This window comes from Microcebus murinus, chromosome 4 (assembly GCF_040939455.1).
Source record: "Microcebus murinus isolate Inina chromosome 4, M.murinus_Inina_mat1.0, whole genome shotgun sequence".
NCBI lineage: Eukaryota > Metazoa > Chordata > Mammalia > Primates > Cheirogaleidae > Microcebus > Microcebus murinus.
The window spans coordinates 106,725,859-106,741,169 of NC_134107.1; the positions used below are offsets into that span (position 1 = coordinate 106,725,859).

The following is a 15,311-nucleotide window of genomic DNA, read 5'->3' on the forward strand; positions in this document are numbered from 1 at the left end:
CAAATTGGAATATTTCCTTATGTCATTCCTATACCTAGCACATGATTATGTATATAGTAGGTGTTTACAAAATGTCTGAATGACTTTTTACCCAGCCTCTAAAGTCTTCTATTAACGATTATGCCTGCTCACAAAATGGTTTTTGTTGTTGTTGTTGTTGTTTTTACTGTTTTGAGACAAGGTCTTGGTCTGTTGCTCAGGCCGGAGTGCAGTGGCATCATCATAGCTCACTGCAACCTTCAAACTCTTGGGCTCCAGTGATCCTCCTGCTTTGGCCTCCTGAGTAGCTGGGACTATAGGCGTAGACTACCACACCCAGATAATTTTTTAATTTTTTGTAGAGACAGTGTCTTGCTATGTTTCTCAGGCTAGTCCCAAACTCTTAGCCTCAAACAGTACTCTCACAGTGGCCTTTCCAAGTGCTGGGATTACAGGCATGAGCTACTGGGCCCGGCCTACTAGTGCTGTATTTACGTTGTCTCCTTTGCCTACAATGTCTTTCCTTCTCCTCTCCCCACATATGATTCACTTTTACTTATTCCTAGGGCTTACCTTAGGTGCCACGTGTCTAAGAAGTTTCCCATGACATCCATGTCTAGGCTGGCTTAGGTGTCTGTCACCTTTGTTCCCATAACTCCTGATTCACCCTTCTATGCTACAATAGATTAAAGGGTTAGTCTTCTCTGTCTGTTTCTACATTTCTAGACTGTGAAGTACTTGGGGACACGGATGGTGTCTTATTTAGTTTATGTTCCTAGTGTTTAGTGCATGAAAAGTGATCAATGAATATTGACGAAGGATTGAATAAAAGAGTGTATGAATGAAACCAAGCAAAGAAGTCCTAGTATGTTTCTTAGTCCCACCTGGTGGGACTAAGTTAGATGCAGAATGTATCCATGGAATCAATATAAAAATATAAGTAACCCATCTCACTCTTGGCCAAAAGCTTCCTTATGAGCATGGATTAGTTGAAACCATGGCACATCTTTATCAATTTCATTTAATTTTGAATACTGACAATGTGCTAGAAGTTGACTCCTAGAAAATGTTACTTTTAAGCCCATAGCATCTTACACACTATGCAATTTGGTTCTGATCATTGGGATTGCACCTCTAGTAAAACCTTTCGACTCTATGCCATGGATGGTCTGCCTCTCACATTCAGTTTGACTCCCGCAGGCTGTCCACTTAGGCAGGATGGGAAAGGACAGCAAGCATGTCTCCAACTTCTACCTCATGAGTTGGACACTTTCCAGTTGCTAGTGGGGGGAGACAATTCTAGATGGTTCTTCCAAGCATGAGGTGCAGTTGTCTTATTTAATATACTTACTACACTGACAGCTCTGGCTCAAACCACCACTATTCTACTTGGGGACTGTGCATTGTTCTCTAGTGTATGATTAGCAGATTAGCTATCATGTAAGAAGCCAGGAAAATGAACTTCCAGTAAGCCCTTCCAAAGCAAGAGTAATTCATTACCCAGTCTGATTTCCACTTAAAATGTACTTTAAGCACACTTCCAACTACAAACCCTAAATCACCCTGTGTTCACAAAGTCCATCATTTTTTATTTTATTGCATGGCGTTGGCGTGACATAATCCCTTGCAGAGCGTCTCGGAGTGCTTTACAGATCAATAAATTACTTACCTGCACAGTGGAAGCAATGTCTGCAAGGCCAGCACAGACATTCTGCAGGCAGCTTGTCCTCCAGGAGGCAAGCGAGGCTGTGTGGGTGCCAGGAGCGGCCGGAGCAGGCACCAGGCAGATGTATGGGCTGGGCAGCGGTGCACGAGAGGGAATGCTTCAGTTAACACTCTGGGAATAAGATACATCAAAGTGTTTATTTCTGCTATGATCAGTTTAAATGATTCTAGAACTAAGAAAATTCAGAAGTTTGTACCCTTCAGGCAGTCAGCAAATCAAATTCTCAGTCATTAACTCATCAATTAATTACCTTTCTGTCCTGGAAGGCTCAATCTAGTTTTTAAAACAATACAACCATAAATTGCAATGTTATACCCTAAAAGTCCCAGATGGTAGAGCCAATGGTTTCTCTCCAACCCTCACCACATCCACCAGATACCTGTCCCACCAGATACCTGTGAGAGTGCAGCTAAGTGTGCATATGCACACACACACACACACACACACACACACACATACACGCACATACATACACGCACATGCACACACACACACTGCGTCTCTGTCTGAAGCTCAATGTTGACTGAGATCTTAAAATGATTAGTTGGTGCTTGCTCTACGAAAGGCACCCTATTTTGGGCAGCAAAAGGCATTAATAAAAAGATGAGTAAAGCTCTTGTTCAATACCTTATCTTCAGGCAATGTATAGCATAGAAGGGAAGGGGGGACGCGTGTGCCATAAGGGAGTTTACTTTAAATGCCATAGAGGAGGGACCACAGCTGTGGGAGCCCCAGGAAGGAGAGGTCACATCCTCTTGGGGATCACCTGCAAGGCCTTCTGGAAGGGGTGGCAGTTCACCCAGGCCTGGCATAATTGTAATGGGTGCATATAGTCAGAGAAAAGGGTCTGAGCACTGAAGTCAGTAGCGAGGGTCTGGCTATAAAGACACAAAAGGGCAGCACATGCTAATTAACAATGAGTGCTCCAGCTGGGCAGATGCAGAACATTAATGGAAGATAATAGTGGAGAAGGAGAGAAAGGGAAGAAGGTAAGTATCTTCAAAGTGCCCCCTTTTCATGAAGGACAGGACCCAGCACAACTAGGAATGAGTGAGTAATGGTTCAGGTAGAAGAAAGGCCAATATCAGAACTTCCAAACCCATCTGATTTTAGTGTGAGTGTCCCATTCCAGCATTGGAGTGAGGAATTATGCAGCCTCCCTGGGTTCTTCTGCAGGCCTGATCACTCTGTGTCCTGGGTGGGTGATGTGCCTGAGAATTGCACAGCATGGCTCTGAGGAATATGTATTCAAGGAAAGAACATAACTTGGATAAACAGAAGAGCGCTACATGGAGGGGCCCCTTTCTTTGCCAAGAAGTAATGTGTCAAAGCCAGTGTTGGTAGGACTGAAATAATATGAGCTAATGATCTGATGATCTAACTCTGAAGTGGTTATAAACATGTCACCGGTTGGGAAGGTGGTTCCCTTCCATAACCGTCATAACTCAACCCTACAAGTATTTGTTGAGCTCTTACCGTGGACACAAATGTGAGTAAGACATGGTTCCGGCCATCAGAAAGCTCATGGTCTGGTGGGTGAGTGACACTGAGCAAATAACCGTGACACGGTGGGGTAGGTTTTAGAATCGGAGTTTGGGGGCTGAGCAAATGACACCCTTACTTAATCCACTTGAATTATAAACTAGTTGACAAATTAGACAAATGAGCAGCCACATAGAGACCCAGACATCACATTTACTGGTGGGAAGGCTGAGACGGGCAACTCGGGCTCAGGTATGCAGCGGCAGCGAGGCTCTGCTGCCGGACCCTAATGAGGCAGGAGTACTTGCACAGTGGCTGGCTGCACCGCAGGATGTGACCGTCCCTGTGGGGTGCTGCTCCTGTAGAGCAAGCGCAAGGAGGAGCAGAGCAGAATGGAAGTTTCTGAAGGGAAGCCTGGCCCAAAATAGAAGACGGAAAGAAGTGAAGGTCCTGCCGTTCGCTTTACCCATTAGGATGAATCCTTCCCTCCTTTGGGGGAGCAATTTAGGGGACAGAGAGAGACACAGGCCAAGGAGAAACCAAGTGTGTTTACAGCTGGTGCTGTTTTGAGTCCCCATCAGGTGTATATAATGTGCTCTGGGCACGCAGATGAAGAAGAGGCAATAAGTTTGTGTTGTCAAGGATGGCAGAGGAGTGTAGAGTAGGGAAGATTGCAACAAAGAAACTGGCATTTAATCCAGGCCTTAAGGGATGTCTGGGAGTATCCAGGAAGGATATAAGGAGCAATATTGATCCAAATGCATGATGAACAGGCCGGCCATGATGTGCTGGGGACACAGGGGTCAGCCTAGGTGGAGTCACTGGGGAGGGCTGTGGAAATGTGGGTTGATTCCTGATTCTGAACAGCCCTTACCCAGGGGAAGGAGCCTGGGCATGATCAGTGTGGCAATGGGAGCAATTGGGGCTGTTTGGGCAGTGATGTGATAGGATCAGAGTTGCATCATCTGAAGATGCCTCTGGATGCGATGTGAAGGACCTTCGGGGCTGTGTCAGGTGGGTGGGGTGAGAGTGGGGTGGGAAGAGGGTGCAGGTAGGAGGTAGGATAGTTATGATAGTATCGCGGTGGAATTTATTCCCATTCAGACTCCCTGACTTTGTATTTAAATAGGAGCAAGGGGAATCTCCTGTTTAAGGGATTCATGATCAGATACTTTTCATGTTTAAGGTAATTCCTCTAATTCCTCATCGTTAACTTACTATAGTTCATACATTTCAGTCTCTGGGCTCTTTTGCCAACTGCCATTGTAAGACAACAAAGAAGTCTTTCAGCAGGACCTTCATTTCCCTCCTGTCTGTTTTGTCTCCACAGTCTCTCCCAAAATTGTAGAGATTTCTTCAGATATCTCCATCAACGAAGGGAACAATATCAGCCTCACCTGCATAGCAACAGGTAGACCAGAGCCTACGGTCACCTGGAGACACATCTCCCCCAAAGGTAAGAGCAGCAGTTTGGTGTATCATGTCATGAGAGGAAATGGGAGGATCACTGGCCGTGGGTGGGGGGTTATGGTTATGGTAGGGGGTTACCTGGTCCAAGGGGTTCTATGTATTTTGTAACCTGATCGTATGCTAATGGCTCTGCAGAGAGTTTGGGTGTTCTCTGCAAGACAGGCATATCCTCTACAATTCTGGAAATCATTCTGAGTATCTCTTCAACCCCTTGGAAATTAATCCCAGTTGTCTCTAAGTGAAATGGTGGTAAGATCCTCTGGGTGAACTTTGCATGTCAGGTTAAATGGTGGAAGGATCTGTGTTGGTGGCATTGCTCAGCTGGTTGTTTTAAGAGAGAGAAAACACAAACACACAATGATGGGTGAGAGCTTTAAATGGCCATATTCCTAAAAGGAAAATCTCCAAGTCTGTGCCTCCACAGCGTTGCCAAAAGTCTGGTCATTAGCTGGTTTTGTGGTTTTGTTGTTTTACTCTGGTTGATCCTACATTACAAATACAACTTAATGTGTGACTAAATTGCAAAATTTACTTTATCTAAATGTTCGGATTTTATGTAGACCAGACTAAGTGTTGTTTTGTGCTTTCATGGATAGGGCATTAAAACCTTTAGAATTTAAGACCAGATGCTATTTATGATTAAGTTAGCTTTCATTTGGGAACAAGGAACATAAAATTATTTTATTCATTCTTAAATGTTTATTGGGTGTTTGCAGACTCCAGGCTCTCTTCTAGGCACTGGGGGACATAGCCACAAACGAAAAAGATAAGTTTCTGCTCTCTTGAGCTCATATTCTCATGAGACAGATGACCAATAAAAAAGTGCACAATATAATTGATAAGGGTGAGAAAAAGGAGCAGCATGCATGGACAGAATGACAAAGGGGTTGGTCACAGAAGGCCTCTGAAAAGGGAACATTTGAGCCGAGACATGAATAGCAGCCCGTAATTCCATTGCTGGGTGACATGACATGTATATATGTAACTGTGCACGTATGTCTGTGTATGCACGGATGGGTGGATGAAGGTATGTGTATTGTTGGGCAGTGCAGGTTTGTGCAGGTTTAAGGATCTTAGAGGAACCTTAGTGGTGATGGTTGCTTGTTGCAGATTGGGTGCCCCAAAAGCAGACTCCGAGAAGGTAAGAGAAGGTAATTGGTGTGAAAGACGCTTAGTAGGGAATGCAGTTGGGATCATCTGCCATGGAAGGGAGGGGAGAGAAGCAGGGTTGGTCAGAGGCAGGAGCCAACTTGTGATGTGGTTCAGTGGAACATCTCAGCTGACCCTATGGGGAGCTCTGAAGCTAGGATGACCCTTGGAAAGTGTGCTTTATTGAGGCAATAGGTCTTGTTCTGTATGTCAGCACAGCAATCCCAATGTGGTCCAATGTGACCTTGGACCAGGTGACTCTTCACATGAGAAAATCCACACTAGGGGCCAACAGCTGAGTGCTGTCTGCCAAGCAGGACGTCTGTCCACTGGGGCATACATCCTCTGTTACTGAAGCTGGCCTTGTACTGCAGTAGCCACTACATTTGGACATTTTAGAAAATCTGCGTAGGACTACAAATGGACCCCAAATACTGAATTTCCTCTCTCAAACAGGGACTATTTTCCCTGATCAGTGTTCTCAGAGAAGGCATGAAATCTTCAGTTGTGTGTGGCCTAAATTCCTGGGATCTGTCCTGTGCTGCCATTGTTGACGTTATCACAGTGAACAAAAGGATCAGGGAGAGCCACTGACTGGTCTCTCCATTTGAAATGACCTTCCAAGTAGGCTGGCCCAGAATCTGGGAGGAGTCCTCAGCTGCGCATGAGCTCCTTAGCGAGGAGAATGGCCCCAGGGCACTTCTGCAGGAGGGGCCGCCCAGATGGACAGACTTTCTGAGTCTGAGGCGCACGCCATTCATCACCGCTGAACGCAGAGTCCCCAGTGCTCTCGGACGCCAGGGCAGTCTGTGCCTTTAAAATCTGCAGAACATTTATCATCCGGGTGGACTTCCTTTGCCTCATGTAGACAGGCCCTGTCTCCCGTTTGATGTCTTTTCTCATTCCCTCCTCTGGCCAGTCAGCTCTCTGTCCTTTTCTGGGTGTCACCCCTTCCCCTCTGCTCATCTCCTTTTGTCCTGCCCTATTGTGCCTCTTCTGTGCCTATTTTTGTTCTATGCTTTCGTTTCCCTCATGGCCTCCTCAGTGCCCCTGCTTTAGTCTCATTCCTTTCCACATTCTCCCTCTCCCCTCCTCGCAGTTACTTGTCCAGCCTCTGATGTCTGAGCCTCCCAGGTTCATCTCGCTGCTGTTGATGCTGCCGTGTCTCAGAGTCCTTTGTTTCCCCCTTTGTGGCCATGGAGCAGCTGCATTTCCCCAGGGGACCTTTACCTGAGCCTGGGCCAGATGCTCCCATTTTACTGAGGTTTTAGCTGCTATGGAAACAGAAGATGGATCAAGGCAAGAGGAGCAGGATAATCAGAATCTACCTGCAGATTAGAGTCATTTAGATGAACGGCGTTTTCCAGATCGTGGGGCCAGATTAGCTATCCCGGATTCAAACTGATGAGACAAGCCAAGCAGTAACTAATCACCTCGGAACTCGCCAGGGCGCTGTTTTCCCGGTGACTGATTGTGTGGAGATCAGAGATGTCATTGGGCCACTGCCAAATCTGAACTGAAGCTGGAGCCCCTTAGCAGTCGTGCCTTCATCTTTCCCCACTACATATTTCCAAAAGGGTGCTTATTTTAAATAGGCTAGGACAGGCTTGGAGCTCCTTGGAGAAAAAGATGTGCACCTTAGCAGAAGCTCCAAAGGCAGAGAGCTATTGTCACCCTGTGCTTCGCTCTGTGAGGGTAGATCATGTTTCCATCAAGATCATTCTTACACGCATACCCATTAAATCCCTGAATGAACAGTTGATTGGGCTAAGCTCTTTTGGCAACCCTGATGACTTCATTGTATTTTCTCTCCCTAGATGGATCTATTTTTTTCCGTACATCCTCATTCATATGGTGCTGCTTGCAATAAACTTATATAAACCTCTTTAGAATGTGTATTTCTAGCCTTGACCATGGAAAAGGAGTGCAGAAATGTTAACTATTTTAGTAGTGGTTCATATATTTTGATATAGGGAAGCCTAGGAGTGAGCACTGGGGAGAAAGAAGGGTGAGGGTCCTTGCGTAGCACTTCACATCAAATGGAGAAAATGTCACTTGTCAGTATCCCAAATGGAGAGGGAGGTAGGGCTACCTCAAGCTACCTCTTGGCACTGCCATTGATTGTATGAAATAATTTTCCTTATATGATAGCTGGCATCATGTTTTCTTTAGTTCCCCTTACGAATTTATAATTCAGACACCTGTCCTGCTCTGCACACCTGTTTTTGAGGTGTGCAGGTGTTTTGGTGTTTTATGCACCTGCATGGGCTTTGTACTTTTCTGGAGGAAGAGGACCCATATCACTGTCTCTCAGGAAGAGCCATCTTTATCTGCATGAAGGTTTGTTGACCCTCAGCCAAAGTCGCTGCAGTGTTAGCATCCCACTCCAGGTGCAAACGCACCATCAGTGGTGCCCCAGCCTCCCGTAGACACATCCCCCATCCGTGCCTCACCTTTTGTCTGCATCTAGGCAAGGTTGTGTTTCAGCACGGCCCTTAGACTCTCGGCATTCTGTCTCCAGCAGAATACCCCCAATGCCATCCTGTTCCTCTGCATCTTCCCTAAGTAAACAGAAATATGATCTTTCACTATCTCCTAAATAAGATAGTGTGTAGGACCTCACTCTTCATACAAGAGTATTTTCAAAGCCCTATTTTGATGTCACAATTTCTGTTGGATTGCAAATGTTTTAGAGAAAATGCTGGGATTCCTATATTGCCACATTCCTGGGGTCCCAAAATGAAACTGGGGTGAAGGAGTGAGTCCAACCACTAATCTGTGGAGTTCACTATGCATTGGAGTCGGGGATCACTGAGTGCCCTAATGGACATCTCTTGGGTGCACCTACCTCACCTTTCTCTCATCAAATGAAACATTGACAATGAAAACCTCACCTAGGCTACCTAAAGAACGCTTCCTACCAAGATATTGGTGATGGAATTCAGTAAAGCCTGTGCCCTGGCCACAGAGATATCCTGATTTCTGACATATTTCTTTCTTGCTCCCAGAGTTGTTTGAGATTATGGCCTGCATCACATTTCTCATTGGTTCCTCACTTTCTTTCACAATTCCTAGCACCTGGGAAGCTTTCAGGAAACATTTGTTGATTCAGTGAACAAGCACTGACATTTGCCAGTGCCCCGAAGGGGCATGCCTGTTCTCCCGGTTCAAAGACTTTATCCCAACCCTTGAGGAATTCTCCTGCACTTTGATGTTCCCACTGGAGACCTGCCATGTTTCCTGCTGCAACCCCCTGCCGGCAAATCACCAGGACATTTTCTCTGGCCTTCACAGGATCCTCCCCGACGTCCTCTAGAGGGGACTCGGCTATCACAGGGCTTGGCTTCTCCTTGAAGGACAGAGTTCTTTTCAAGTTCTCTTTGCAAGAGTGGAGAAGGCTCAAAAGTGGCTTCGGTGGTGGGTCTCCTGTGAGCTCCCTTCTGCTGTCATTGCCACTTCGTTGTGATCACTTTTCTGACGCGTGTATCTGTCTGACGGGCTCTTCATCTGGCCCTTCTGGGGGACGCCTGATCCTTGTGGCACCTCACTGTTCCCAACACTCCTGTGCCTAAAGTCCCGATGGCTCCCTACCATGGTTTCCTAAAGCAATCCTGTATACTGCAAGGGAAGGCTGGCTCAGTTGTATGTGAAGATTTGCTAGTCCTTATGCGTTAATGAAAGAAAAAGAAAGATAAAGAAATCAGTATGAAAAAAAGAAGGAAAAATGTCATATGAAGCTCATCTCCCCTGCTGTCTCTCTCTTTCTCTTACTCTCACTGCCTCTCCTGGTGTGTGATCCGAGGGGAGTGAGGGATTGAACATTTTCCCCTGGGTCACATAAAGACCCTGAGGGCAGAACCACATGTCCACTGGATTCCAAGCCAGGCCCTGTGTTCTGGAAGCCTTTCTCTCTACACAGCGTGGAGCATGTGCTGCTGCATGCCCTCATCACCCTACCTGCGGGGCTTGGTAACCGTCCTCAGGTGCCAAGTCTCGCCTTCCTACTGCGGTTCTCCTGCTGTACTCGAACAGGCCCCATGGGCAGGGGCTGTCCCTCCCGGCTTCTCAGAGCTTTCAGAGGGCCACGTTGGTGAGGCAAAGTGATCCTTGGATGAGAGCTCTTCTCCTTGCCAGTGTCCCGAGCCTGGTTCTCCCTCCCCACCCCCACTGCTCTCGCCCTGCCACCGTCCACCTATTTCCCTGTTTGTCGCACTGACAAGGCTTCTCCGCAGCCAAGCAGGACACTGAAGCACTAATTGGCGCTGGAGGTATCACAGCTTGAGTTCAACCAGAGCTGGCAGGCGCCATGACTCCGGTGACAGCTCTGTGAAAAAGTGTCAGAAGCAGAGCTCTGGCGTGCCATCGGCTGACTACAGCACCCTGGCACTAATGAGCAGCCTGTCAGCACCAGCACCAGGGGCCCCGTGTGGCACAGAGATCATTAGAATAGCAGACGGGAGAAACTTCCTCAGCAAAGAGGTGCTGGGGAGGCCAGGAGAGGACAAAATGGAACTAAAGTTACTTTACCCACAGATGGCAACCACCCAGCAGGAAAGGACCAAGAAAAAAAGAGAGAGATGGAGAGAGAAAAAGAGAGAAAGAAAAAGATATTTTTAAAAGATCTACCTTTGCCAATTCTGGGCAACTCTTGGAATCTCTTTTTTGTTGGGTGCTTCTTTCATTAATCGATGTAGGATGTAAATCTTTGCAGCAATCCAAGGGGAAGCCTCCATGATTAAAGTAACTCTCCAGTCGTGGCTGTGCTATGAATCCAGGGAGCAGCCTAAGTCCCTGAGAAACAGGAACCTGAGGAAGAAGGGAGGACTTGGAATTTGAGTCATTTTGCAACTTGTCAGGGCAGACTGTCCAGCCAGGGGGTCCCCTGAGCTGCCAGCTGCCTGCCTGTCTTCTGCTGGGGTATTAGAATCCAGGCAAGGCAATTACAAGAAGTGCCCTTTGCCCTGTTAGTCTATCCCAGAGGTGTGCATGGGAGCGGCCAGCATGTCTGCTCTAGCTGCTTCCTGAGTGCAAGTGTGAATTATCCAGCATGTTCAGACTTCTGCTTCAGGACCAGGACTGGGGTGTTTCTGAGCTTCATGGAGTGTCTGGCCCTTCTCCCAGGCTTTGGCGTCCCACAGTGACTACGTTTCTATGCTAGAAGGCAGTTATCTGTCTGAAAGAGATGGGCTTCCAAGTCAGGGACAACTTGATTTGAATTCCCACCCACTAGTTGCTGGATGGACCATGCTGGGCCAGGGGCAGACCTCTCTGAAGAAGTTCTTCTTCATTCATTTCCTTCTTCTTCTTGGCATGACACATAGAGTCCCCATGATTTTTTTTTAATTATTCATTTATTTTTTATTGCTTCATATTATGAGGTTACAAATATTGTTAGGGTTACATGTCTAACCCCTGCCCCTCTCCCCCACCCCGCTATGCTAGAGCTTCAAGCGAGCCTAGCCTCCAAGTGGTACACACGGCACCCACCATGTAAGTGCATACCCTTCCCTTCCTCCCCCTTCTACCTGCCCTCCTCCCGATAACAGATTTTTTTTTTAGACATTTTGATTACAGTGTATATCTTTGCCTCTCCCTAAAAATGGATAGTGGTAATCCCTCCCCCCCCCACAATGCTCACCATATCCTTAAGATGTGGGTCTCCCCCCACCAATCCCTGTTGAACAATACCATTTTTTTGAGCACCATAGTTTTAGTCTGTCAGTACCAATTTGATGGCGAGTAGATGTGTACGCCACTTTCTAGATCTTCTGTTGTCTCGCTTTGTATTACAGGCTTAAGCTTAATCCAGGATAGCATAAACGGTGCTAGCTCACTGTCATTTCTTAGGATTGAGTAGAATTCCATTGTGAGCATATACCACATTTCAGTTATTCACTCATGAATTGATGTGCACTTGGGTAGTTTCCATGACCCCATGATTTGGTTCCAAACCCCTTTTGCCCCTCACATTGCAGTCACACTAGCAACCTCACATCTGCCCAGTGTCCTCACCTTTGCCCGTACTGTTGACTCTCCTCCCATCACCCCACCTTCCAGTGTTGGGTTCAAGTTCAAGTTCTACTTGAACATCCTCAAATGCTACCAGTTTGAAAGCCTCTGATGACTTCCTTCAGGCAGAGTGAGTGACCCCTTTCTTTGAGATCCCACAGCACCTTGCATGCATTTCCAATTATGGCACTTCTGTAGGTACCCAAAGGCCATGACCCACCCTGTGATCCCATAAGGTATCATGGCCAGCAGGGACCATCCCTATTCTGTTTTGTTTTATCCCTATACCTGGTACTGCACCAGACGTCTGAGGCCCTGTAAGTGATTGCTGAATGAGGAACAATCCAATACTGTAAATATAGTCTTGTTGGTCCCTAGTTAAAATTAAGTCTTTCTGGTGCATAATTTGAAACAAAATCAATTTTAGTGAGTAAAGGGTAAGATACAAGAGTCTCATCTGTTTGCATCCATTTTGACTGTTGATCATCTCAGTTTCCCAAGGCAATCAAAGGAATTCATCAGAAAAGACCACTGTCTTTCTGATCAGCACTCAGTTCTGAGTCTTGGACCCTTAGACTCTTAGATTCTTCATCTGGGAAATGGAGACAATAATGCCTTCCCAACATGGATGTGACAAGCACTAAACGCGAGCGGCAGTGTAAAGCAGCAGGCCCCATGGCAGCACACAGTAGGGCAGCCTCGTTAACGCAGCATGCTGGCTGTTCAGCCAGACCCTCCTCTTCATCCCCACTCATGAACCCAGAGCAAAAGGTAGGGGGAATTCAAATTCTTTTCTCTGAAAAGGTTGGATCTTTATAAAGGCTGAACTCAGTCAATTTCCAGAATTGATAGGTATTCAAAGATATTTAATCAGCACCTCCCTCATCCCCACCAGATTCTAATTAACATAGGTGCTTGATTAAAATTCCTGGAGTACCCCAAGTAGCTATCCCAGGAGAGCCAAGTCATGGCTATTGCAAAAGATATTGCAGTGGTCACTGATGATGGGAGAACAAAATATAATTGCATCATAATGGAAAGTGACCAGCTTCCTGTTTGGAATAGCAGTGAAACATACTGCGTGAGGCCCAATCTGTGCAGAGGAAGCGATTCATTATGATGGAGACAAACCGGCAGTACAGCCTCAAGTATGGGCAAAGGGATCCAGGAACTTGCTAAGCAAATGGTTTAAACGCAGACAGGCAGACCAAAGTAGGAAAGAAAAAAACAGGAAGACATTTATAGATCACTCTTTAACTCTCTTTAACTGTAAAATTATAGCTAGATAGATACAGTCAGGGTAAAAACTGCCAGTGTCAATAAGGGTTTTTGTAAGTTTAATATTTATGATCTGGTTTAAAGCATTATTATAGCTGTGTGACTTCCTACTTCAAAGAAGAGAAAAATCATAAAAAGACTAGTGGGGAAATTAATGAGTTCAGTGTGCCTGAATTGAGAACATATGAAATCGAGCCTCAGTCTAGAAACCAAGGGCAGGAGTGCATACCACAGACACTGTTTGTGGTTTTACCCAATTATTTAAAAACCCTTGAAAAATATTGTAGCATCAGGAGTCTGCTGAATGCAGACATTGCTAACAGCATCCTCCCCCACGCTCTCTGGAGTCTTAAGCTATTTAGGCTTGTGCTTGGTGACTGTTACCATGCAGAACTGTTTTGATGGAACAAATAAAGGAAACATAATAGCAAGGAGATTGTATCATCTTCCCTATAGATGCCAGCCAGCCATGGCTCACTAAGAGGCAAAGTCTCATTACAATGGCAGCCCCTACAGGGCAGGGGACCTCATCTCTGACCATGTGCCTGCAAGAGGCAGCGCCACTGGGGGTACAGGCAGGCCATAGCAGGCCCTGTCACTGACCACCACAACCAGAGTAACCTCTTACCAGCACACTGCCTTCGACAAGCCAAAGGCGCTGGGAGTTCCGTGTCCAGGACCCACTAGGAACTGCCAGCTAAGCTTGGAGTAAGTTCAGTTCAGAATATCCTTGTCACTAGGACTTCAAGTGTGTTGTTCTCACCATACCTACTTTTGAATCCTGAATCTTGTCTTGACTGACGATGACTGCATTTCCCCTGATAAGGACCAGAGTCTCTAACATTCGATCATACCCATAGCTACCGGTTTGCGATGCTTAAAAATGCGCTGGGCGCTCGTCTGAACGTTTACACATGGTAGTTTCTATTCCTCACGACAGTGGTGTGAGCCTACCTCTTGTCAGCCTACCTCACCCCAATGAGAAAACTTAGTATGTTTCCCATGAGAACTAGGGAGGTCAGACAAACGGTCCCAGGTCCCATGGCGCCAAGTTGCTGGCATCCACCTTCAGAGGGCGCGGGCTGAACCGCCGTGCTGTGTACACAGTCCTCCAAGGGCGGTCCCTGACCAGCAGTGTGGGCGTTACCTAGTTCTCGCCCCAGACCCACTGCATCACACCTGCAAGGGGGGCCCGAAGCCTGAGTTTTAGCACCTCCTGGGGGTGCATGTGATGCACACGTAGGTCTGAGATCCAGCCCGTGGGCACTCCATCCTGGGCAATCGTCCTCACGTGCGTGATGTCACTTGATTCTCACAGGTGTTCTAATCCACGGGCATTATTTTCATTTTAGAGATAAAGACATGGAGATCAGGGTGGGGGGTAGGATTTGCCCACAAATACTAAATGGCCAAGGCAAAATTCAAATCCAAGTCTTTTTGACTCTAAAATCCAAAATCTTAATGCGAATTGATTTCCTGCTTGGTTTCTGGCCCATTGCTGCTTCTAGTATGTCTGTTCTCTGGTTTCATGCCTCCTACCAGCCGGGGCTTCTGGTCCTTGGGGTGTCCACATTCCCTCAGCATTCTTGCCAGTTTGGCCACACGCTTGGCCTGACGCTGGAGCCCTGGCCCGGCTTTGTGCTCGGCATTCCATCCTCCCCAGTAACCCAGGCGCCTTCAGTGGACGTGGGGAAGGTCACCTCTGGGCAAAGGACGCAGCGCCAGTGTGGAGGTGGGACCTCTCCTCCACCCGCAGGCGAGTTCCCTTCCTCCAGCCGAGTCTGCCTGTGCGAGCTGTGTGCCCTCTCCCCCACGCCTCCGCCCTCTCCCCCACACCTCCGCCCTCTCCCCCACACCTCCAGCCCAGGCGCCCTCTCCCCCACACCTCCAGCCCAGGCGCCCTCTTCCCCACGCCTCCGCCCTCTCCCCCACGCCTCCGCCCTCTCCCCCACACCTCCGCCCTCTCCCCCACACCTCCGCCCTCTCCCCCACACCTCCGCCCTCTCCCCCACACCTCCAGCCCGGGCGCCCTCTCCCCCACACCTCCAGCCCAGGCGCCCTCTTCCCCACGCCTCCGCCCTCTCCCCCACACCTCCGCCCTCTCCCCCACACCTCCGCCCTCTCCCCCACACCTCCGCCCTCTCCCCCACACCTCCGCCCTCTCCCCCACACCTCCAGCCCGGGCGCCCTCTCCCCCACACCTCCAGCCCAGGCGCCC

At 47.7% G+C, this 15,311-nt stretch overlaps 1 protein-coding gene across 5 annotated transcripts in view; it reads left to right on the forward strand.

The window, feature by feature from the left end:
* The window catches only part of NTM (neurotrimin), an 887,804-nt gene that overhangs the window by 764,942 nt on the left and 107,551 nt on the right, over nt 1-15,311 (forward strand). For all 5 annotated transcript variants that reach the window (XM_020286775.2, XM_020286779.2, XM_020286781.2 and 2 more), the window contains exon 4: nt 4,518-4,643. In XM_020286775.2, the coding sequence (XP_020142364.1) occupies nt 4,518-4,643 (126 nt within the window). The remainder of the gene's footprint in view (nt 1-4,517; nt 4,644-15,311) is intronic.